Source organism: Rhinolophus ferrumequinum, chromosome 19 (assembly GCF_004115265.2).
Source record: "Rhinolophus ferrumequinum isolate MPI-CBG mRhiFer1 chromosome 19, mRhiFer1_v1.p, whole genome shotgun sequence".
In the NCBI taxonomy this organism is placed as follows: domain Eukaryota; kingdom Metazoa; phylum Chordata; class Mammalia; order Chiroptera; family Rhinolophidae; genus Rhinolophus; species Rhinolophus ferrumequinum.
Window position 1 is genome coordinate 44,867,176 of NC_046302.1, and position 25,923 is coordinate 44,893,098.

Here is a 25,923-nt window from a genome sequence, read left to right on the forward strand (position 1 = left end):
ATATTTAATAAGTGGATATATATGCTATTAACATGCAATGTGTTCTAATTGTAGTCACATTTAACATCCTTAAAGGTTTTTTGTTTTTAAGAAAAAACTAAATCCAGGTTCACATTTCATTGGTGAAAACATCCAGGTTTGGAGAAATAACAAGACCAGGCCCAGGCCTCAGCAGTGACTGTAATGTCAACTAAGCCGATAGTTCTTATGCTGAACATGCAAAGTAAACATCAGTCTGTGCTGCAACCTCCGAGCGACTGTTTCGGCATCCTCGACAATGCTGCGATAGTGTCACCGTAACATAAAGTATGGTATATATCAAAGTGGCTCTGGTCAGTTTGGCTTCTGTCCCTTGTTAAATCACCTGTGAATTTAAACATGTAGCAGGCAGGAAAACAAATGTAGCATTCAGACACAAACTAAAGAACCCAACCATATTCACTCATATAAACACGAGTGCAACATTCAGAAATACAACCAACAGGTGCACAGAAGACCTGTTTGTAGTCAGCCCCATTTTCCTAACACTGTACAGAGCTCAGTGGCCAGAATGCCAAAAACAAGCACCAGGCCACCCAGCCCGATCTAAGGAACCCTTGGGCAAGTGACTTAAAACTGTATGTCTGTTTACTCATTTGTGAAGTGAGGAGTTGGATTAGAAGATCTCCAAAGTATCAGCAAATTCTAAAAGTATTGAAAAAAGGTGACGTCTAAGTGATTTACTGACAACTTTGCCTAATATTGAAGTAGATGCGAATAGTTCCTGCTTGAACATTGACAGACCCTTGACCTTCTTTTGCAGAAGATATCTGGAATTTCTGATTGAAAGGAAGTGGAGTAATTCTAGACAGAAAAATGTGACAAAAGCCAAGGAGTGGAAGTTGCTAAATGAGTTTCAGAATATTCTTTCTACATGAGGACATATTAGCGTGAATTTCCCTCCTTTCTCAAATGGGCATTAAGCGCGGAGTTCTGGGAGGGTGAGCTCTGTCTATGAGTTGCCTTCCTAAGGCAATGTGAATTCTTCAGAATGAAGGAAAAGGACATTCACAGCATTAGTCATCAATGAAGTAAAGAAGTCACTTTGCCTTTCTTAGTAAAAAATCTTGCTTCCTCCTCTTAGAATTGTATTTCATTAAATAGAAGATGCCACTGAATGTAAGACGCATCATTCGACGGCATCTTATATACCACCAAAAGAGAAAAAAAATTTTCCCAATTTAATTGGTATACTGTAAGTTTCTGCGATGTTAAAATGTAAAAAAAAAAAACAAAAAAAACCCCAAAAAACCAAAAACCAAAAACAGTGCCTTAGAATCAACTGAATATTGCAGCGTAAGGCTTTCACACAGCGCTCCAAGTATCCTGGAGAAAACCATTTTCCACGAGGAAACACAACTATGCAGGTGGGTTATGAGTCCCATTTGACTCAATTCTCTCTCCACCATCCTCACCATTCTTAAACCTTTTTGAAAAAAGGAAAACCATGTATCATTTAAATTGTACAGGAATTAAGAAGAAAACAGTCAGTGGAGGCTAAATGTATATCTCTCGAATACTTTCTGTATTTCTTTTCAAGGGCAAAGAGTTTCTGCCTTATATGTGTTATTTTGGGAATGTGTCAAATATTTCTGAAATAGCTGAAGACTACCAGTGTATATGCTCCTTCCTCATTCCCTGTTCTGATTGTCGCAGACACTGGGAGTTAGGAGGGATCTCATAAACCATTCAGACCAAGCCTTCATTTTGCAGAAGTAGAAACTGAGCCTTAACAAACTGCACCACTTCGCAGTGGAGGCAGGATAAGAACTCAGGTGTCTGACCCCCAGTCTAGGAGCTGCTAGAGTCTAAACATTCTGCTCAATGACACCTATCTTAGTCTATACAGGACAATTTAAAAGAGGAGTCTTTCTTGTCTACTTATCGGAATTTTCTCCAGCTAGTTTAATGATGCTGCTTTTCTCTAATATTATCCCCCAAATGAAAAACCATGTTTGGATAGCAATAGAGTATAGAGAGTTTGAAACAGATTACCTAAGGTTTCTCAGATCTTTCTCACCCAGGTTCAGCGACAAAGCCTTGTTAAGTTGCAAATTAATAAGTCTGAACTATGTAAAGCAAAGAAAGTAAAAGTAATATATTCAGTATTCCCAGGCACTGTCACTTTCTAAATAAATTTTGTAAATGAATGCAATTGAATATTTTTCCCTGTTAAACTTAAGATTACACTAAATTTATCATTTAAACTAAATCATTTCCAAAGGTAGGTAGCATCCCTGGAGTGACCCAATCCAAACTAAGCCTTGCGTGTCTGCAGGCTGTGCCAGCCCCAACAGACACTGAAATAATAGAACCTACTTGGAAGACACTGTGACAGGGCAAAGAATTACACGTTCAAACTCCTATGCTGAAATTTGTATAGTAATTTAAGTGATTTCCCTTTAACAGAAGTTTAGCTTGATATCTCTAATGTACAGGATATGTCCTAGAGAGGCAGTCCATATTTCTGCAGGTTTAGCCACACACTCCATGTAATGCACAGGCTATGCTGTCCGGGAGATTCTGCAATCTGCCCCAAACAGGACAATGTCAGGTTTGGCTGAGAAAGAAAAACAGCAACACCTCACCCGAAACCATACTCATCCCAAGAACTACTCTTGTTACACAAACCAAATGTGCTATTATGACCTTCACAGAAGACACTATTGCTGTGATCCTACGATGGAGACATGCCCCGGCTGCTGTCTAATCCCACCAAAAAACACAAGCTCTATCCTGAAAATGAACTTGTCATCCTAATTCCATATACGCACATCAACTGACAGCCCATGGCCAATGACTACCAAGACATTTTACAGTCTGCTAGCCTGATTCATCATGAAACTGATCTCATGTCTTCCTCTACTTAGATGGACTTATACCCACTTCAAACAGTGACTTTTTTTTTGCCAAAATACACCAAACCAAGATGGTCAGTGAGTTAATATTCTTCTCTGAGCTCTTCAATTATGCCACCTTCTGAGTCTGAGGGCTGGCAGGCAGGCCAACGCTGTCAGAGCTGCACAGAGCTCTGCAGATGTCTCTGTTGTGTTCAGTCAAACTGAAAAGGAGAAAAGATGGCCCTCTGACAACAGACAGCTGTCAATTAGATGACACGCTCACACTTGGTAGGCCAATGAGTAGCAATGGAGGTGACAAGTGCTTGGCTAATCAGCTTGTCTGTGAAATCACAGCCCTTCCCAGAGCTCTCACACCAGCTCATGAGCGTCAGCATGTGCAGTCTTCAACTATCCTGTTCTGTGTGTGTTTGGTGTGTGTGTGTGTGTGTGTGTGTGTGTGTGTGTGTGTGTGTGTGCTCGTGCTCACCCCAGTGGTACTAGCACTGTTCCACAGGCTCTTATCAATACAGTATGCATAGAAACAAAAATCCGACCAAAGGAAGCTGGAAAGCAAGAACAGGGAAAGACATCCCTGAGCAAAATGACCCAAAGAAAACACAGTGATAATCTAACCTATTAAGAACTGGTTCAAATTAAGACTGAATTATACTGATACCCATTATAGGTAACTAGAAGTATGTATTAAAAAAGAAGCAGCAAAACGATCCTCCAAGCCTTTTCCCCACCCTCCATCTTGTCTTTCCCCCTCTAGCCACCAGGGGGCAATTTGGGGCTAGATCCTGGGAGAGGAGGCTGAAATTCAGAGCTTCAACAACTGAATAAATACTAAGAGTGGGGGTGGAGGTGGCACGGATCTGGAAGTGGAGCTGAAAGAAGACACTCCGGGGATGTGGAGACTAGGAAAGTAAGTTCCCCAAATCTTGCACTTATTTTCTTAACTAGCTCACTCATAAGCTCAAAGGTATCCCCTCTAAACGAATAATGAAATGTTAAACTCACTATGGAGCTACATTATGAGCCTGACAGGTATTTTTACCCACCGACAGTACACATACTTCTGTCTCCCCACCGCCTGCCTCCTCCCTCTCTTTACTTCTCTCTGGTTTCTAAAAGAGCAGCTGGTTGGAAGCAGAGGAATCAGGAAGAAACGCAAGGGGAGAGAACCACAGTGGATAGAGAGTCGAATTTGTGGCTGTCCATCTGCAGTGTGCAAGTCAGAACAGCAGAAGTCTGCTTTAAATAAAAGTGAATTTGAACAAAACAGAGCCTTCTTGAAACTGGCGCTAACATCGCAGAGACGTGCCACAGCCACCGTGTGCACTGACCACTTTTGTTCAGTTCTCCTTTAGCCATTCCAAACCCGCCATGCCTACATAAAATATTTTTTTAAAAGATCACTGAAGAGTGAAAAGAAGTAGAAAGAGTAGCTATTGGGGGGTGAGTGTCCTTTGTGGAGAGTCAAAGAAAAAGTCCAAATTCAGGGCTTTTCCTCTGTACTCTCCGGTCCCTGGAGGCACCCACAGGTGTCAGAGGCTGCAGGGACGAGGCCATCAGGCCATCGCTGCAGAGCGCCCAGGCTGCAGAACTTCCACGGGGCCACTGCCTTCTAGCTCATCCCTGGAAGACAAAGCTGTCTTTCTCTGAGAGAAATGGAAGAGGCAATTCAATCACTGCCTGCATTCATGACCAACAAGCAGGAGCTGTTCCAGGACAGGGCCTGAGACCAGCCATGCCTCTCCAACACCGACACCTACACCTCATCGGTCAAACCGGAATAGCGCGCCCTGCCTCCTGCCAGCTGCCAGGTACCTCGAGAAGCACACTGGGTCCCTATCCAGGAATGACCATGTCACCAGGACACCAGGCCAACAGTTGAGTTCCTAAGGGCTTGGGGCACTCGTGTTCCCTCCTCTGCCCAAACCTTTTTAAAGCTGTATTGTCACCCACAGACACCCTATTCACGGCCACCAACATCTGCAGACTTGGACACCAGGTCATTTCAAACTCTTCACCACTGCTCCGGCTAAGATTAAAGTGGGCACCTTCTGGCTGAAAGCTTTTTCCTTCTTACAAATACTTTCATAGGGATAAAAATCCAAGAAGCACAATCGCCATCATTTCTTTGTCCAATGTCAGTTTCCAATGTGTAATTTTGTAGTTTTCCCCAAATCTCATCAGCACTGAGTATTTCTAATACTGAATGCAGCCTTTTATTTTTAATTAAGAACGCCATGCTTACTGGGGGCAGGGGTGGGGGGACAAATAACACAGGTGTATGTTAAGAAAAAGTACTTTGCACACATTTGAAACCAAGGAGGTCTTTCCAAGCAGCCCCAGTTGTTCCCTATGCACCCCTTCAGGGCAATGACGGGAGCAGTGCATGGGACTGCCATGTCACTCCTCCGTTTCCTTCGTAAGCGGGGTCTCTCTTTCACCAGTTGAAAACCTCAGAGCGTCCAGCCCTCTGTCATTCAGTCCCCATTGTCCCAAGTGTCCCTGGGAAGACTGGGATATGTGTCACTTGAAGCCTGAGAGCAACCGCATCCCAGAGGCTAAGGCCCACTGCCTCGCACCTTACACATGTCCTCTTAGAGCCCCTGACGCCCAGCGACCGCGTTAATGCTAGGACAGAAGAGGGAAAGAGGCAATCATTTCCCCAGAGGAAGAATTTATTATTAAGCAAAAGCCAGGGCTATAGAAGTATCAGGACTGGAGGGAGCCTTCACTGCCTCTCTGTCCTCAAGTGAAGGTCTCGTCCAGGTTCTCCTGGGATCCTGCCTTTGTAGCCCTGAGGTTTTAATCGCTACGTTCATTCTATATGTTGTTTCTCTTGAGAACACGGCATGTGTGTGAGCTCTTGCCCGTGCCACATGGACCTTCTAGGAATCACATCGATCGAAAATAGAGAACTGACTGTCCTGCTCGGCCTGGCTCCCAGTTTGGTTCTGAGCAGAACAATGGAGGCCTTATGCGTCCTCTGGGGTGCTGACGAGAGTTAAGGCTCTCTCCAGCCATTAGGGCTGCCTGACACCCTCTCGTGCACACGTGCTTCTTAGTTATTGTAAAGCTTTTCCATATTTAGGGAGCTTTTCCATCAAAATATTCTGGGATGACTAGAGCTGAGACACATTCATGATATCTGCACGCATGTGCTTTTTATCCAAGTTCACAGCTCCTGGTCACTGAGGGTAAACAGTGTTATCAGTGATTATTATGGAGTTTGTCAAGTCTATTTTCTTCCTGTCATTTATGAGCACTTGTGTTGGCTGGTATTTACAATGTCGGGATTCTGTCACTTTGGCAACCTTTTGAGACAACATTTTTCCAGTGTTACAGTGACATTTCAAAAACTCAGTATTTACAAGCAAACGCCACCCTCTGGCTCTGTGACAATGCGATTCAGTGGTAACTAAACAAAGGGATGGGCACTCATTTAGAAATTTCTTCAGGATGTCTTTCCAGCTACTCCTGGCCATTACTTCGTGGTCTAGGGTGGCCCTGGGTTCTTGGGAATTAAGAGGCTACAAAGACATCAAGGAAAAATTTCAATGTTACCCACTATTGGAATCTTAACTGTTTTGTGTGGGTCCATGAGTGAGATCTGCTGTGTGACAGTGACAGGCCTCTTAACATCTCTGAGCCTTAGCTTACCTTTGCTACAAAGTGGCACTGGGAACTAGGTACCCTTCAGGTCCTTTCTTATGCTTGCATTCTATCCTTAAGGATTTCAATATAAACAAAACTAACCCCATTATCATTATTATTTTTTTCATATCCTACCTCAAGGTTATTAGAAAAAGAACCACGTGGAGGAAACAATTCATGATCTATTCAATGCATCCACTTCTTCCATGTTCCCACTTCCCCTCTCCAAACAAGATGCGCCAGGGAGAGTAAAGGAGGACGAGACCTGGGGGCAAGATGCAGCTGGTATCGCACTTGCCCCTGAGCTTCAAGGCCTTGTCATTCTCATGTGACCAGGGGCCCTTTCATCATCACCATGGTCCTTTCAAACCGAAGCAATACAAAATTACTACCACTGACAGGTAACCGACAACATAGGAAATATGCACTATGTGGTAGGCAGTTTGTAATTACTTATGGGAAACATTCAAAATATTTTCTTTTGGCTCTCTAAAGACAAGGCTCTTGATATACAGACTGCTGGGTTCATCGTACCCTCATCAGAAATGCAGTCTTTCTTGTTCAAAGAAAGAGGCCACTAAGCTGCATGATAACCAAGTGAACAGAGAGAAGAAAGCTGGACCATCAATGAGAAGACTCTGTAGGCTACTTACTAGAACAAAAAGCTTCACCAACTTTATCCTGGGTTAAAGAAGTGATAGAGACGATGATAAATCTGGAACCAAAGAAGTCTACTCCCAGTCCCACTTCTGCCACTCACCATTAATAGTGACAAAATTGCTCGGAGTCTCTATTTCATTATCAATACAATGGGGATTAAAAACAGTTCCCACCTCACCAGAGTCACTGGCATGATTAATTTAAGACAAGAAATTTGCATGAAAGTGCTTAAATGTAAGCTATTTGTTCACAAATTACATGAATTGTTACTGTTGTTGATTCATTTATTCATTTACTCATCCATCGACTGACTCCGGAGCAAACACTCACTGAGAGGGCCCTGTTAGGCGTTGGGAATACAGACGCCAGGCCTCGTCCTTGGCCTTCTCTTGCTGTAGAGAGTGGCAGTTGTTAGGATGGAGAGGTGCACCACAGGCTACCTGCGCACAGAAGAGAGCCATCTAGTTCTGGCCTGGTTATGACACCACGGGTCGCCAGAGGAAAGAACACATGAGTGTGAGTTATCTGGTAAAAGGCATGTAAGGGAGGAGAAGGGGTGGCAGGATGAAGATACTCCAGGTCAAGGGAAGGGCTTTTGTAAAGACAGACAGAACCATGAATGAGCCCCTGAGGGAACTCCAAACCGCTCGGTCTGGCTGGAACACCAGACCCGAGCAGCGAGTACGAAGGACAGGGCTGGAGGCTACGACAGGGACCAGGTTACCTATCCATGGAGGGATGGGAACTAAGCATGGTCCTAACCGCCTGTGGGATTTCTGGAGACTGTCACTCCAGTGGCCCTCTGGGAGGGAGAAGGTAAGGGGTGAAGGAAAGTAGAGCAGCAGAGACAGCAATGGTAGTCACCGGGAGTGTGGGCGACAGGGCAGATTTATTGGTAGAGAACTGCTGAAACCTGAACACTGAGGGCTTATGGGTGATGAAGACAGAATAGTATCAGATGGCAGCTTGAGGTCAGTCACCAAGACAATGGACACAGATGAAAGAACTAATCCAGAGGGGAGGTACAATCAGTAACAGTGAAGGTTAAAAGCACAATACCTTAGATGAATTATCTAATTGGTAACTGCCAAACTTTAGCCTCTTGAAAAATATATCTAAAGAGATGTAAGAATATGACTTTGAAAAGTTATATGTTAGAGTCTCAAATTAGGTGGCTCTACTATTAGCTCAAGCCCTCTAACAAGATCACGATATGATCGTGGAAGTAGGGCATAGAGTGCTATTTCATAATAAATATTTATTGAACACCCCAATAAAAGTGTGGTGGAATATATACTTGTTGAATGTTCCAGAATGTGCTGATTGATGGGTGAGGTTCTACAGAGCTGATGTAGTATGTCTGCGTTCTATCTCTAAGCAATACCTACAAATATCTACAGCACAGATAAAATTATTTATACCAGGTAACTAAGAGAGACAGATTGGATGGAACTCCAAGGAGCCTCCAATCTTGACATCTGTAAGCTTCTGAGGGCACACTATAAAATTTTAGAGGATGGTACAGTTACCTAGGATATAATGAGATGAAAGTCTGCTTTGTAATGAAGTATGAAATGGAGACAGTCTAGAGTCCAAGAATGATAGGGTATTTGTGTTATCTGCAAAAGTGGGTAGAGAACAAGTTCTCCTAAAAAATCAATGAATCATCCCTTCCCTCCACATACAAAACTCCAAACGTAAATATTCTTTCTACTGAGAAAAGGGCACTCAGGACTCACCCTCTGAGAACAAATTCAAGCAAATCTTACTTGGTAAAGGGAATAGCTAGGAGAAGAATAGGTCCTTATTAGCGACTTCTCTTTGGTTGAGACAGATAAATGGCGGAGATGCAGAAAGACTCCTTAAGGGACGATGTCCCTTAAGTAACAGTAGCAGCTGTTGACATTCTTCTTTGTCACATATCACTGTCAATAGCAAATCTTTTACCACTGATGTTGGGTCGTACCAGTCACTCTATATATGACAGTTCTAGGGTTGCAGAGCTCAGTGTGACAAACAGACCTCACCGATCAAAAGTACTGGTCATAGGTATTTCCGCAGGAGTGAATCACATCCAAGGGAAGAAAGTTCAGTGGATGGGGGTTCAAAGGGTGGTATGGCCTACATGAAGTTGTCTGTTCCAACTAGTGCATGAGTTTTCCTTGTAAAGTTTGTTTGGAATTTACAATGTATTTTTCTATTGACAACTTAAAAAGTTGAAATCCTTCTAAGATCTTGAATTCTGATTATCTTGGGGGTTTGGGTCCTAGTTGAAAGCAATGGCGCCTATATAGGAGCCAGGCTTTTATCCCCATTAAACATTGAATTCCTGTGATCCATGAGAGGGGCAGAAAATATCATAGCTGATTACAGACTGAGCATGAACTCAAAGGCCCAGGTAACCCCCAGTGGAACCAAATGACAACTGATTTTAATCAATATTCTCATCACAAAAGAATATTCATCATTTAAACATGCCACTATTTGTATTCCTGACTGGTGATTAATACACTACTTGATAGTCTATATCAACTATCACTTAACATTTATATGTGACTTCATCCTGTGAAACCATCTACCTTTTTCGACCACCATCAGAGGATCTATTTTCTGATTCAATGCTCTCTTTGGGGATAGAGATCCATCTCATTCCCTCAGCCCATTCACACATAGTCCTTTTGAATAACACACAACATTCTTTCTTTCTACGAAACTATGTAATGTGGAATCTTCACATTCTCCCAAAAGGGTATATAGTTTTCTTCCTTTTCACATAGTGGGCACCTTGTCTTTGGATTCTTCTACGATATTGTGAAGCAAATTTACAAACTTTTCTTCTTAGCTAAATCACTGTTAACAGTGGTTTACAGTGATAACTCAGTATGTAACAGTGGTAACTCATTATGAATAACTATGTAAACACCCTACATACCTCAAGTGAGAATAAGGTAATGCTCATAAATATTTTTATTTCCAAAAATGTTTTACTATATTCCTGTTTGGATAAAAAATTATAGACATTCATCATTGACCCAATATTCAACAAAATGTAAATGTTAAGGTAAGGGATTTAGTCCAATATACATATGCTTGTATGACCTCCTAATTCATTCCCTCTTCATATTATTTCCCACTCTGCCATTATGATCAAATGGCTCTGAAAGAAACTTGTAACAATCTCTGTCAAAGCACAAGATGATTTAAAATTTTGATCCTGATGTTGTAACCTTTATGTATATTTAATAATCACTTAAGAATTAAAGCTACACGAAAGAGTCCTTTCCGTTCACTTGACCTAGCCTGTGTTTATTGTAGCCAGACTCTCAATGTTTCCTTCATAAAGCATGCATGGTATTATTTTTCAATTATGTAAAGATAAAGGGAAAAGGAAAACAAAAGTGAGGATAGATGAAAGTGACTTATCATCAAAGAATGAGAAAAGCTAGCTACTTGGCTAAATAAAAATAACATATTTAGTGATTTGTAATATAAGAATAAAATGAACTCACTGAGTCTCAGGAGGTCTGCAATATGATCTTTGCAAAAGGTAGCTTGCCAATTTAATTGAGGTAGGAGTTATTTAATTTTTTTTACAGGTATAGTTTTCAATAAAACTACATATGCCTATAATACTGCAATGGCAGATGTGTCTCGATTATTAGAGGTGGGCTCAAGGGAATATATACAATGGATCTTGAAATCTGTAAGCAGCTGTTGGGGGGGGGGGCTGAAATGGTGGGGGAGGGCATTGTACCACACACACGTTCCTTAAGTGCAGCAATGTTTTGTTACTTTACTGCAGGTGTATTACAAAGATGAAATTTAATAACTTACTGTATACAATACCAATAAAACCAGAAAGATTCAATGCTCTGCTGTTCATTATCACGGTGCAAATGAGCTTGAATTATTCTGTGTGTGTGCACAGTCAGACCCCAACACACAGAGAACCCCACATCTAGAGCTCTAGAGGATGGTCACTGAAAACCTCAATGAAGTTCTTCCTTAATTACTTTCTTATCCCTGAATTGCTGTCCCAAATTCACATAAACATGGCTCTGAGGTGGGTTGAAAATAAGATATACCTGGTTATTTTTTAAAACATCGTAGAAAGCCTTCACTGGAAAATGTCTTTTGAAAGGAGAGGTTAATCTAATCAATGGATATATAGATTTCATTAAAAACGGTAAGAATATAACAGTGATGATATATTCTATTCAATGAAATCTGGGGAAGTGCCAGGCTAAAAAGTTCACCCACCAAAGTTTGACTTATCCTTTTATTAAATATACAAAGATGTCTGACAAAAAGAAGTGCCATACTATGAAAAAACATTGGTGTATTAGAAATGCTAAAGCACATGCAACTATGTATTCTTGCCGTATTTCTTTCCCAAGAAATGACTTCTGTTAGATAATAAATAACACACTGAACATAAAAGGCCCGAGCTTTAGGAAGCTCAGTTTAGTTTATCTGTGAGGGAAAGCACATGTAAAGAAATCCACATAAACGTCCAGAACTCTCTCTCTCTCTCTCTTTCTCTCTCTCTCTCTCAAAGGATGGGGTTCTTCGGTTCTAAGCAGGCACCGGGCACAGAAGCAGATTCACTACCTGTTCCTTTCCAGCGTATTTATTTCTAAAACAATTACAGGCTTTTGTTGGTAGCTTGCAGTGCTCCCAATACTTTAACTTGGGATTTCAGTTTTAAGTTACAGGAGACATTTTCATAATGATGGAATCATTTCAAGCATGATCGTAGACAAAGGAATGAGTATCTCTGCCATTTCATACTGAAACATTTTCCTGATGCTGAATTGAGAGTATATTGTCTTTCTTAGGAAAGAAGTTATAGGGCTATACAGATTTCTACATGATAAGCAGATATGTTTCAACATTAAATTTTATCAGGTATTCCTCAGGGTTAAATCAATTACTTAGGAATTGATTGGTTTTCCCCTTGCTCTTTACATATCCAAAATATAAAGATGAATTGTAGTCCTAATTGCTGAAAAGACACAATAAAAGAGAAGTTAATCCCAAGATTCTGGTGAAATTTCAGTTTGGACACCAGGACTCTGTTTCTTTGGTGTCTCATAAAAATCATGTGAAAGCAATTTTAATGATTTTTTATGCTCTAGTTGTCCTGAACTGTTGGCTAAAACTTGCCTATGCTTCTAACACACGCTCGCCATTTCATATATTTCACAATATAAGAGTTAAATGCCATTATCGAAAAATTATTGGGTCACATTTAAAGAGTCTGCTAAAGGTATGCGTTCAGAATTTCATTCTAAGTAGTTGTATTTTTGGAAGAATTACTTGATCTACGATGAACCCAAATTCATGTACTAGCAAACCATATTCTGCCCACATTGCACAAAAAGCAAGGCCCACATTTTTAAGAAAGTTTTATTTTTAAGAAAGCGTTCATGTTAAAATGTGAACTGGCATATTCTACCCCAGCCTTTTCACAGGGAATCTTCATTGGTTTTAATGAAATCACATATGCTAATTCTGAGGATGTTACAGAATATTTATTCCTATCGACACATGTGGTTTAGTTTTGTGTTTTTTTTTTTAAAGGCTGGCTGTTCAGGAGCAGTGTGGCCCCCTGTGTTTCCCCACGTTCAGAGTGCGGTGCTTCCTGGGCAGACCTGAGCGATGCCACACCACTCTGTTCAGGCCCCGTGTTAGGCCCGGAGGGGTAGTGGGCCTGGAGTCTACCAACAGTGGTTTCCCACATGGGCGCTAACATAGCCCTCTGAGCCTGGACACCTCTTCATGGGCTTGGGCAGCAGGAAACCCAAGTTGGAAAAACACTGGCTTTAAAGTCAGACGTTAGCCTTCAAGGCCTGGCTCTGAGACTTACTTGGGGTAAGACCTTGTGTTGGCTTACTTTATTTCTCTGAGCATCATTTTCTTAATTATGAAATAAGAATTATATAATGATCTCGGAAGTGTATGCTGGCACCTAATATTAGCTCCCCAGGCTTCCTCTAGATTGAGCCCAAACCAACTTTTAGAAATTCACTCATTTTGACATTCACTCGTTAGCCACATCTGGGTTGTGAAAGGACTGAGGAAGGGGCTGGGACCGCTCTCGCAATGGTCCTTAACAGAGCGACTCACCGAGCATCACAGCACCCTCTAGGCGCAGTGGGTCAGCTACTGGGGTCAACCTTGTGACATCTTTAAGAATAATTACTAGACTATAGAGGACTAGGGAGGATCTACAGAAACTCCAGCGCTTGTGGCAAAATAAACCTAACTGCTAGGGGTACAGAGCTTCTCATAAAGCTCCAAATTTCAGCCAAAAAAAAAAAAAATACTAGAGTTTAGCTTGCAAGGAAACACACACATAATTACCTCCTCCCTCCTACATTAAAGCTTTTCTGAACATTAGCCTGAGCCATAACTATTTTTCTTATCAATATACCTTAAACGATTTGAAGAAGGCTTTAATAGTTTCCTCCAGGTAAGGTACCATATTTAATGCAAGGATTAACATTATACTTGTATATGTATGAAGCACTTAAATTGACAGAGCTGAAATGAACAATAAAAGAGAGTTCTTTATAGAATAATGTCAGCTATAAATGTAAAAGGAATGATGGAGTTTTAAAAAATCATTAGTTCAAAGACCTCAGACTCAGGCAAGCATCATTAATGTATGCTGAAACCACTGGGTCAAAGATTGCTTGGGAACAGGGATAGCTGCCCAGTGCTAAAGTATCAATACAAAGATTGTTTGCTAATTGCAAAAGGGAAATGTTTATTTACAGCGGAGAGACGGCGGGAAAGTACCACTTTCACCAAGTGATTAAAGTTAGCGTTACCAATAGCAACGTAACTTAACAGTATATGCTTCTGGCGGGAAGCACATAGCGTCACCTATACTCAGGCCCACTTTCATCTGAATAAGGCTTTAGACCTAATTTTCAATTTGTAGGCAAGACAAATAAATGGTAGAGGAACAAATTAAATAGTACCACAAAGAAATAATCCGACAATTCTAGAAGGCGGGTGGTTGGTGGTATATTTTTCCAAAACAACTGACCCAATCTCTTTAAGGGAAATATCATTCTTTTAAAAAATTACAGAAACTGTTCTAGTATAAAAGAAATTATAGAGACACAGAAATGCATAAATGCACTGTCCCTCCTCCCCCACGCCAAGGCTAGCAAAGACATTTTCATGGGACAATTAAAAAAATTTGAATACAGATTGGGTACTAAATTAGGAAACTATTGTTAATTTTGTTAGGGGTGATAATCATATTTTAGTTAAACGGGCAAGTATTCTTAATTTTAAGAGATACATGATAAAAATCTAGGGGTAAAATCTTATTAGATATGCCACTTCAAAATGGTTCACTGAAAAATACATAAATATATACATATAAACACATAAAACGAATACAACAAATACTAACAACTGTTCAAGTGGTGAGTATATGCCCTTCATTTTATTATTTTTTCAAGTTTCCTGAGTATTTGAAAATCTATACCATAAGGTTAAAAAAATTTTTAATTAGATAAATGGAGCTTGATTCTCCCCCTTAATATCCACAAAGCCGCTGGTTGGGGATGGAAGAGAGGGTGTGTAAGAGCCTCCCTTTGTTTTTCTCCATAGTACCTAACACACGACTAAAGGGCCAATAAATATTTGTTAACCAATACAATGAAAGAATGGCTCCGTTCTCCCCTTTAGGGGGTGCTGGGTAGCTGTTGGGAGAGGGGTACACACCCACAGAAATGCCCCAAAACTAATGTGCTGCTGCCCAAAAAACTGTGCTCAGGGCAAATCACAATGGCATACCCACGGCAAACTCAGGCCCTATGATGTCTGACACTGTCGGGATTTTAACTATTCTGTTCTACACTGGCACATTCAACAAGGACAGGCCTGGGTCCTGATCTTCGGTTCCAATAACATACCCACCAGAAACACAGAAAATCTATATTTGTGTCATCGTCTCCTTTCAGAACATTCAGGCCTAGAACAGTGAGGCCACCAGGCTAGTCCTCAGCCCCTGGAAAGTGAGTGACAAGTGACTCTCCAGGATCTGGCCTCTGGGTCATTCCAGGGTCTGCACAGCAAGAGAGAAGAAAGGGCTTCCAAAGGCCTTTGACAGAGTATGATTTTCTGGTTTTCGTAGGTAGGCAAGCCATGCTCACTAGGTGGTTCTCATACATTGCTCTTCAGACTTTACTCTCGAAATGATTCCTAAAAGTGATGCTGGAGAAATAAACATGAGGTCATTCCAGTCATCACACGGCTGGCTGGGCACAGAGTCCACACAGTGCAAGAGAAAGCCCACAAGGTCCCTGTCCTCCAGGAGTTTACGGAATCCTGGTAGAGACCAGCACTTGACAAACAGAAATAATGGCAAATCTGCAAAGCACGACGAGGTGAAGCATGAAGGCAGTAAGCACACAGGGGCATACAACGCAGTCATGGGTGGAAGAGGGTCCCAGGAAGAATGCGCACAACTACTGCACAGTGTGAAGAAACACTTAGCCTAATGTCAAATGAAAGACCAAGATGTGTTTCTGTTGAGACAAGACCTAAATAGCCATTTTCATAAAAAGAGCAAAAGGATTTCATGCCTTTTTTGCTTATTTCCTTTCTATGATGACTTTCGATACGAAAACCCTTAAAGAGGCCAAAAGTTTTAAAAGCATGTAATTTGTAATTCTTTTTGTATCAAAAATAAAAATAATTAATGAAGAAAAAATTAATTCTTAAATATGTGATTTGTTTCAGAACCAACCCTACATTTAATTTCAATGAATTGAAAATGACTAGGTTTATGAGGAAACTAAATTACATATAGAGAAGATCCATTTCCTCTAGAGCTTCAAAGTTACTGAAATTTAGCAAAGATATTTGAGATTATGCCTAATTCTTAAATCCCATTGGCTTTCAGATCTAAACATCAAATAAACTTTATCAGCACAGTCCTATTTGATTATTTGCTGAGGAAGAAAAAGAATGTGGATGAGGTTAAAACCTTGGACTTCACTAGAGAAAATAAGATATAGACTGGAACATTCAGTTGTGGAATTTTGTATAAAGATTTCAAGGCATCTTACTGAGTTTCAGCACATCACTCATTTTCATTGCTTGTTAAATGAAGTACATATGCAATATATTTCTATGTCTTAAATAATCAAATAAAGGCAAAAATCTAAAAGCCTTTTCAAGGTCAGTGGCAACAACAGATTTTGAACACAGAGCTTTGGAGTATATTCCTATAGAACATTCTAAGAAACCACCAAACCTAGTTGCACATTAGAATCGGCTGGGGAGTTGTAAGAAATGCTAAGGCCCAACTCATAAGAATCTAACTTAATTGGTCTCAGATAGGGCCCAGCTTTCCATATATCACACACACACACACACACACACACACACACACACACACACCTAATTAGTAAATATTAATAATAAAACCATTGCTTGAGACAGGCTATATCCCAGAAAGAAAAGACAAATAATTCCTGATAATCAATGCTGAATTTCCATTTAAGGGGAAAACTTCTGCCTTAATAACATTTTCGTTGACATCATCATCTCATTCAAAAGCAGAAGATCTCAGCAAGATTAAAAAAAAAAAACTTTGCAATCACCAAACATCCTATTTAAAGCAGCAAGAGTCCACAAGCAAATGACCTTTTTTTCTCTTTTGTCCTTTGCAGTGATGCCCCTTCGGTATATTAGCTATTGGTTATCACGTTCAAGTTGGACTATCTTGAGAAAAACTTTCTTTCCGCTCATTTTCATTTCTGTCAGACTTTCCATTATAAATTTTATTTTCTCTGCCAGTAAAAGTAGTATGAGGTTGCAATTTGGCAAGAACATTTTAAGCCTGGGTGTGATTTCCGTACCCCAATTTGATTTAAATTAGTTTTGCCATGTTTAGTGAGAACTAAAAAAAGTCCATTTGGCCGCTTTAGTTTGTCTATTGGTTCATTTTCCATATTATTTCAAAAGTCTGAAAAAGTCACCAGGATTATTTCTGATAATTTTATGTAGAAATGTAGTAATAAATTCATTATTATACCATTACTATTTTTAATGAAAATAATTGATAATCAAGGACCTGCCGGTTTTTACTTTTCAGCTAAAATAGCCCACTTTTTTAAAAAGCCACATATATATCACAAGCAGTGTTAAATCCTCAAGAGAAACGTAATATATAAATATAATATTTTAAACCAATATATAAATATAATATTTTAAACCAATATATAAATATAATATTTTAAACCTGATACATTTTTGAAACAATATACATTTCTCCAAGACAGTGTTTTGCTACCTGTTGCTTACCACCGCTATTTCTCTACACCAAACAAAAGGCTATTGGGACTGGAATAAGCAAGTTGCCATGTAACAGTGCTCACCCTAGAAGTCCACAGGATACATTTGTTATAATACAATAAAGCAGCTTTTATGCTCCTTAGGGCGTATCATCGAAAGGTTTTCCATCCTGCTTCTCTATAATGGAGTCGACAGGAGAAAACAAAAGCCTCTCCTCCATGCAAGTCACTCACCTTGCCACCCAGTGAGGGATCATTTCAGCTGTGATCTGCTATTTAGACTTGAAGCCCAAGATACCGAGAATCTGCCTTTCTTTTTGGTTTGCATAGCTGGTGTTAGAGACAGAGATTCAAAAAAAACAAAAACAAAAACAATTCGCCACCACAGAAACTCATTCACTGGAAGACACACTGCTGTATGGTCTGTTCTATTCTCAAATTTCACAGAAAGCAGAAATTCATAATATGTACACTTTTCATCTCCAACCCCTATTTCCTCGATCGGGGAATTTCCAAAATTTCGCTCTTTTATGAATCCATAAGTGACCACACTGTCTATGGATACTGCTGAGACCTTGCTAAGCACAGAGATAGTCAGTTCTTGCAAGGCTCAGAACCATGAAGCAGAAATAATAAAAGGATCCACACTCCACATCTGTATTATGAAGACTTGTTAAGAAAAGCATATGCAGTCATACTCTTCTATATAACAGAATTTTCCTGGCCATGAATGTCTCAAAATGAACCTCCCAAGGCCCAGAAATTCAGCCATCACATGCCAGTCCATCCACCTCTACACTCCACCCTCTGCCCCCTTCCACTTCTCACCTTGTGTTTGCCAAAAAAATTAACTTCAGTTTCACCCGAGGGAAGTATTTCCCACAAACCGAGGGAGGGTCTGTGTCCCTGCACATACACAGACAGACTCACGCGGTCTGGATGATGCTTTCACAAGTTAAGGGGCCTCGCGCTTACTCAGCAGAGGAAATCTTTGTGTCTGTGAGGAATCACGCCAATTCCTATTAGTAAGAAAGGATACAGGGGCGAGGAAGCCTATTCTCTCATTGACCAGAAAAAGAGGCCCAGCAAAACAGAGACCTCTGCCATGACCATCTGCAAAAAGGAAGGATGTTGTCAACTTTCTTCTCCCCAAAACTCTAACGACCTCTGCCTTGACCCTCAGAAACCAGATACACAGGAACAGGCTCTTCTGCAGGAATTGAGAGCTTTACACCAGAGACTCAGCACTGAGAGGCTGGTCGCCCAGGCTATCTACCCCGAACATTTGCACTCACATTCCAAAGATGTTTCCGTTGCGCTGGAATGGCTGTAAATTTCTTTCCTGCAGAATTCTTTCCAAACAAACTGCCATGAACTGTACTCTGCAGCTTGTGTAGCAGGAGTTCTTAACCAGGCACATTCACCTCATCGCAACAAATCTTTTAGATGCTGAATATGACTGCACTGGTGGCTGGGCCAAAGGAGTAAACTTGAAAAACGCAAATATATCCAGGAAAAAAGAAGAAAAACAAAACAAAAAGACTCCACCAGAATTCCACCTTTAGTGGTAGATGACTGATAAGAAAAGGAAACCTACTTCACGGGCTCTATTTAATTACTAAAGCTGCTTACATTTTTCAGGATATATTAACCAGTTGTTTTAAAAATTTTAGATGGATTTTTTTTTTTTTAATGTATCATTAAAGAAAATAGGAGGGTGAGAGGGTTCAAGAGAACAAGCATTCCCTTTCCAACACAAAAAGAACACACATTCTGTTTGGGTGAATAATAAAACAGTAGAAAGCTCTGAATATTAAAAAGGAGCATTAAATTCTATCAAGAGTTTACAAAGTAAGAAATCAATGCACTTATAAAAAGAAAACCTAAGTCTTAAAAAAAATAGATTTTAAACACATGATTAACACCGATACTAAAATTAAAAAGAAAGCATCTATAAAATCTCAATTGTCTAGAAACAAAGCTTACACTTTTGGCTAGTGATAGTATTTTTAGAACGGGGCTTTCTCTGGAGAGTTAAAAGTATGCAAATGGAGAGTGCACAGAGACACAAACGCACACATGCTATACCTTTGTATTACACTGGCATTTTATTATTTAATTAAAGTACTCTTATTTTTCAAGCTCACGCATGCTTCCCTTGAGACGGCTTTGCTGTTAGCCTGCTGGCCTTGACTTCCAGCCAAAAACAATTCAGAAACAAAAAGGGACAACAAATCATATTTTCACAGACATTTTTATCCCTCAATACAACCCTGTTTTCACACAACATCATACAGTCCCTATGAAAACTATAATTTAGGGTACTAGCCACCCGAACCCATGGTCTGACACATGACTGCACAAAGTATTTCCAGTGTAAGAAATTCTTAGGTTCTTAACTGCAAATAAACTCTTTTGATAGAACCACTTTAACAGACATCGCTGGTTTGCAAACAGTGCCCCTTGTACCGGCTGATGGATTAAGAAATAAAAAGAAGCCAGTGAATGTAGTTCTGATACGCCAGAGATCTAAAGATGGGGTATTTATTACTTGCAAGCTCTGTGTTATTTCATTACTTTTTAAAAAGAAAGGCATCGGCAGACTTTTAGTGCATCTGAGTGTCACAGTCTAAAATGCATAATCTAATTTACAAAACAAACTGATTTACCAAGTTAATTCTCTCAATCCTTCCCCATGCGAGATTCTCACTTACCTGGTGGCAACCCTGTAAGTTTGATTCTCTCCCATAAGATGAGTATGAGCCCCTTTCTGTTTTACCTGCCAAGAGAAACAACAAAAAAAAGTGTAAATTGTGTCTTTTCCTTTAAAAAATATCTCCTCCAGGTAACAGACATCTACTTCTCTTCCCCGATGTTTACATACGTAAAGTAGGCACTACTGGCAATGTATGCAAGCAAGAGAGGGAATAACACTTCCTCACTCTGGCTATGATAAACTGGAAAAAAATATCCTTCATTCCTATTCTTAGCCAAACTGCTCCACACTTCCAAAAACTGTCATTCCAATGGCCTCCACTCTCTCTAACAAACAAATTGTCATTCCTTATTTTCACTTTCTTTCTCTCTCACAAAATTTAAACAACTTCCTTTTTATTTACACAGCAGGCAAATTATCTATGTAATGACCCTAGCCTAGTAATTCCCATTGATTATATTGACACTTAATGGTGAGGCCAAAGCTAATCAATCAAGGCTTTCCAGATGGTGAATATAGCAAAGAAACTATTCAAAATTCTGAGACCCTCTCTCTCTCTCTCTGTCTCTCTCTCTCTCTCTTTGACTCTCTCGCTCTCTCTCTCTTTTTCTTTTTGTTTTTAAACTCCCTTTCCCAGGAGTAAATCACATCATGATCAAGATGATGATGAAGTTTACTTTTGGGAAAGAGGACTTCTGAAACATTGCCCACTCTGAACCCAAGTTCATATTCTACCAGTAGACCAGCGGAACATGGGATAATGGAACGTGAAGGTCTTGTTCCAATTCTAACACCCTGATTTTTATCTATAGACAGCTTTACAGAGATGCATACACAGCCTCAGTGCTATTTGGCCACATCTAAGGCTCAAACTAAGGCTGATCATTTGTTTTTTTAACAGTAAGTTTAGCCTTAATAATCAGCAAGGAAGACAATGAAACCACATTATAAGAGATCTAAGCAGTAGTTTAGTGACATAGAAAGAGTCATCATAGAAAATCAGTCCATCCCAGGGCATTCAAAGGGGCTAGTGACATGGCCAGGAACCCAAGAACACAAACCCCACCTCGCCTGAGACTGAAGGATACTTACTTACTTCTTTCTTTGAGACTAGAGTTTTAAGGAACATTGTACCTTACACCTAGGGCTACAGTATTCTTTTTTCAATGGGAAAATTCAAAACTAGTATTTTGAGGGGCTGATTGCATACCTGTCTAAAGTTTATAACCCCCAAATTTTCCCCTCAACTGAGCCAAATTAACACAAATGCTAAAAGTAACAGCAGTCATTTTTTTATCTTTTAGTTCAATGGCAATGTTATTAGTGTATGTCTTTCTGCACCACACAAAGAACGTATTTTAATAAATTTTATATCTGATCAAAAGTGTGCCTTGTATCTAAGTCACTATATATAAAAAATGGAAGATGATTTTCAAAGTAAGCTAAACCTGAGTCTTAAAATTAACCCTCTCTCCCCCAGTATTAAGTTTTCTACTGATTTCAAGGAATCTCAAACTTGGGAAAACATCCCCCCACCCCATTTCTGGAACAGTGGTCAGTACAAAGTAGCAAATCAATGCCCATGTCAGTTTTAATTCTATGAAACAGGATATCACCTCACGGAATGTCAGTTTTGGGAGATCTAACAGAATAACTCAAATTGTATGAGGATTTTACATTGAAGAAAAGATTCATTTACCTGTTCAGCAGTGCAAATGGTCATACAGACATATTTACTCTTCTGGATAAGTCAAATACAACCTATTGATACCCTTTGACTTCTCTTTACAAATATTACCAACAGAAAAGACCTGACCTTTATGAGCTATCAAATGACGTATGTCCTTCCTTAAGCTCTTTCATCTAAAAAGCTTCAGTATAACCACACAATACTTCACTTTGAGATAATATTCACTTGTTTAATAACTAGAAAGTCAGGTAGAGAGGTAGGTAGGTAGGCAGGCAAACAGGCCGACAGAAAGAAACAGAAGAATTTGCTCTGACTTCCTAGGAAATTGAACATCTAGTGTCTTGCTTTGGTAATTTCTAAAAATTGGATTGTTAAATACAGTTTGAAGGAAGAAAGGCTCTCTCTCTCTCTCTCTCTCTCTCTCTCTCTCTCAGCTGTCCTCTATAGAATTTCACCACCTGGCATTATTTCCCAAGTCAAGTTCAGCACACAGACCTCAGCGAGATAAAATTTTCTACCAGGATTTGTCTCAAGTCATATAAGTTAGAGCTATTTCTTCCATTATTTTAAAGCCAGAATGTCAGTGCAAATAGTAAGGATGAGAGATAGAGATAGAGACAGATAGAGAGAGAGAGAGAGGGGGAGAGAGAGAGAGAGAGAGAGAGAGAGAGAGAGAGAGAGAGAGAGAGAGAGAGAGAGAGAGAGAGAGAAGGGAGATAGAGGTGAAAGGAAAGGAGAGAAATAAAGGGAGAGCAGAATGGAAAGAGCAAGTGGGTAGGAAGGGAGGGCAGGAGGAGGGAGAGATGAGAAGAACATGAGCCCATGCTACACAGAGCCCCCCAAAGCACTCTTGGCTACATGGGCCCAGCATTCTTTACTATCATATCAGATACAGACTGCTTAATCTTAATTTTGCTTGTTAAAAAATATTTATCCAGATACAAAAATAAACCCACTGCAAATTACAAGTTGTCAGGGTTAAAAATCTACTCCTGTTTGTGTGGGGGAGGATAAGAGCCCAGCATAGACATGAATCATTCTCAGTAATTTGAGTGTTTCCATGACATCAATGGGCACCCGTCCAGGACTCTGTCGAAGTCTGCGAGGTACCAAAGAGGCAGTGCAGCCAGCAGGAGGCCAGGAGGTGCGCTTTTTTCTTTTTTTTCCCCTTTCCTTTTTTTTTTTTTTTTTTTTTTTTTTAGGATTATGCTCCTTGTAAAGATTTCATCTGTAGCATCCACTTTTACCATCAAGTAGATCGCTCCAGAGATCACAAGCGAACACATTTCATTCTGATAGTGTAAGCCTTTAACTTTATTACATCTTTTTGTTCCCAAATTCAACTATAAATCTGCCCTCAGAGCCCAAACCCCTGTTTGGGAGCAAAACAATCAGGGATTGTGGATAAACCCGAGCACCTTCTCAAATGTATTATTTTATCTATTCCTATCATTTCCCGATGACAAAAGGCAGCCATTTTACAATGACACCTCAGTTTCTAGGAAAATAAATACATCTTTTGTGTAAATTGTCCCTTAAAAATTAGCTATGGCTTGATGTTGATTTTCTGCTTAAAAATCACTGGAACATTTGTTTCAGATAATAAAATTTTCAAGAGTACTGATAACATGTTTGAGCAGGATTCTCAAGTAACTATGTATGCTCGGGAACACAAAAGCTCCTAAATATCTGCATTTACTCTATGTCAGGCACGGATTTTTGTCACTTATACCAACTGGCTGGCGCAGACAGCTTCTTTCCTCTGTTCTCCATTCTTCGCCACCCACTTTCCCCCATCCCCACAACCACAACGGAGCTTTGAAAGAACTGGAGATTCTATTTTTCCAATATTTAAAAGAGATAGCAGTGATGAACAAACGCGGCGCATTCACTGCAGAATTTTCAAGACAACCCTCCAGTACTAGAATGCGACAGCCGCTGCGGATATTTTTTTGGCACGAAGACAATGGTGGCAGTGCCAAGCCCCATGGCTAAAACTACTCAAAAGAGGCATAAGGGTAGCATTAATCGCTCAAGTCTTTTACTGCATGGAGTACTGTTGTCCATATTTTAAAAACTAAAAGTACCCGTTAGTAACATTTGTTGTATGCCCAGAACAGGGGGTGTGGGGGGTATGCTGAAATATATACCAGAAACAAATCTTGTCAGGCATTTGATTCATGTTTATACCTAAAAGGACCAAATGTTAAATTTTGCTGCTGGTGACGGTTTGCAGTGCATGAAACACGAATGGTATGACCTAATGAAGTAGTATACTGAAGGCTGAATGAAAGCTATAGAGATGAATTCATGAACTGAGTCGACATATTGGCTAAACAACTTCCTTCTGCAAAAATGATGTCTACACGGAACATGTAATACTATGTCACAATTTTTAAAATTAAACAAGAAAAACACTGTAAATGAGCAGACACAACACCCGTCAATCAATCCTTCTGCAGACAAAGGAGAGCAACACGCAGCCCCTTCTCTAGAACAAGTTGGCATCGACAGTGAGCAAACAACCTAGAAAGTCAACACGTGTTTTGTCCAAATTGAACCCACCAGCTGCTAAAACCTATATTTAAATTTGATTATTAAAAATGGCACCAATTGACAATCAATAAAAGGATGCACTTGCTTCTTCTGTTGCCCTTGAAAAACTAACCTCAGCAGAAAATACAGCACAAGCTACTTCCCATTTTTTAAAAGACTAATATTTTTACTGCTCTATTCAGTAATCCTTTTATCTTGCTCCCCCAAGAAAGATAAGGGGGAAAAAAAAGTGTGTGGTTTTTTAATTTGGGGGCAGTATGGTTAACAAATGCCTATATAATTCCAAATTTAATACTTTCATAGTCTTATATAATTTTCCATTTGACTTCTTTCTTCCAATATATCCACAGTATCCTATTGTAAGGGAATGCCAAGGGAATCGCATGAGAATTAAATGTTACGTGAAGGAAAAAATGGTCTCATACGTCTATTCATTCACAAGGATACATCTAAGAAGTATCACCATTGGTAGATTCCTACATCTGGACAGTTCTAATCCACATGAAAAGAACGAGAGACAATAAGAACAACTTAAGGAAATATGATTTCTGGAGATCAGCTGTGTGACACAGAAGATCCCACTGGTGTTTGACCAGTAGGATAAGAACATGAGCGTGTTTTGAGTTTCTAGCCTTTCGTCCTTAAAAAGCCACTTTACCACTGAAAAAGATGCACCTATAGAGTGAAACATACTCCTTGAAAAGCGATGCTAGAAAATTATCTGATGCTGCAGGACGATACGAAGCAAGGCTGTTTTGCTGTTAACTCTCATTCTGGGAACTGAAGAATAATCCTTTTGTTCCTAGCCATCAGACTGGGGAACTAACTCATCATAACCACAATCAAGTCAGAATAAATCTCTGTCTTGAACCCCAATCTCTTTCTATTAAGGTTTTTTTTCACATTGAAAAGACTATTTCATTAAACAATGACTGCGATTCTTAGAGGTTCTGAAACTATACATGAGGTTATTTACATTTCATTCATCTTTTCTATGCCTGCCTTTTCCTCCTTGTGCTCAAATAAGAAGAGCTGAGTCCCTGTCATATGTTACCCACAATGCAAAGGGCTTATGTAGACTGATTTATTCAATCTGCACATCAACCCTGTGAGTCAGGTGTATAAAAAGCATTTTACAGATGAGGAAACTGTGATATAAAAATTACCCAAGATCACACAGGAAGTAAGTGATAGAGCCAGGATTCAAACCCTGCCAATTGATTCTAAAGGCTATGCTCTTTGCACTATTCTGTGTGGCTGGTATTCGAACTCTGAAAAAACAAAACAAAAAACAACTATAAATAAGCAAGAAGCTCAATACTGAAGCCTCAAACCTCAGAGCTCAAAACACTCAATGAATTTAACATGAAATTAATAAAAGTGTCTTATAGATGGTGATAATTGCCACGTACATGGTGTTTTACTCCTGAA

The 25,923-nt window shown here is 39.8% G+C and overlaps 1 protein-coding gene across 38 annotated transcripts in view; it reads right to left on the reverse strand.

The window, feature by feature from the left end:
* TCF4 (transcription factor 4) overlaps positions 1-25,923 on the reverse strand; it is a 345,675-nt gene that overhangs the window by 157,135 nt on the left and 162,617 nt on the right. For 32 of the 38 annotated variants that reach the window (XM_033087763.1, XM_033087749.1, XM_033087741.1 and 29 more), the window contains one exon: positions 20,245-20,309. In XM_033087763.1, coding sequence (XP_032943654.1) covers positions 20,245-20,309 — 65 coding nt within the window. Of the gene's footprint in view, positions 1-17,764; positions 17,783-18,358; positions 18,456-20,244; positions 20,310-20,414; positions 20,791-25,923 lie in introns of those variants that run through there. The other 6 variants (XM_033087754.1, XM_033087753.1, XM_033087752.1 and 3 more) reach the window with 5 other exon arrangements.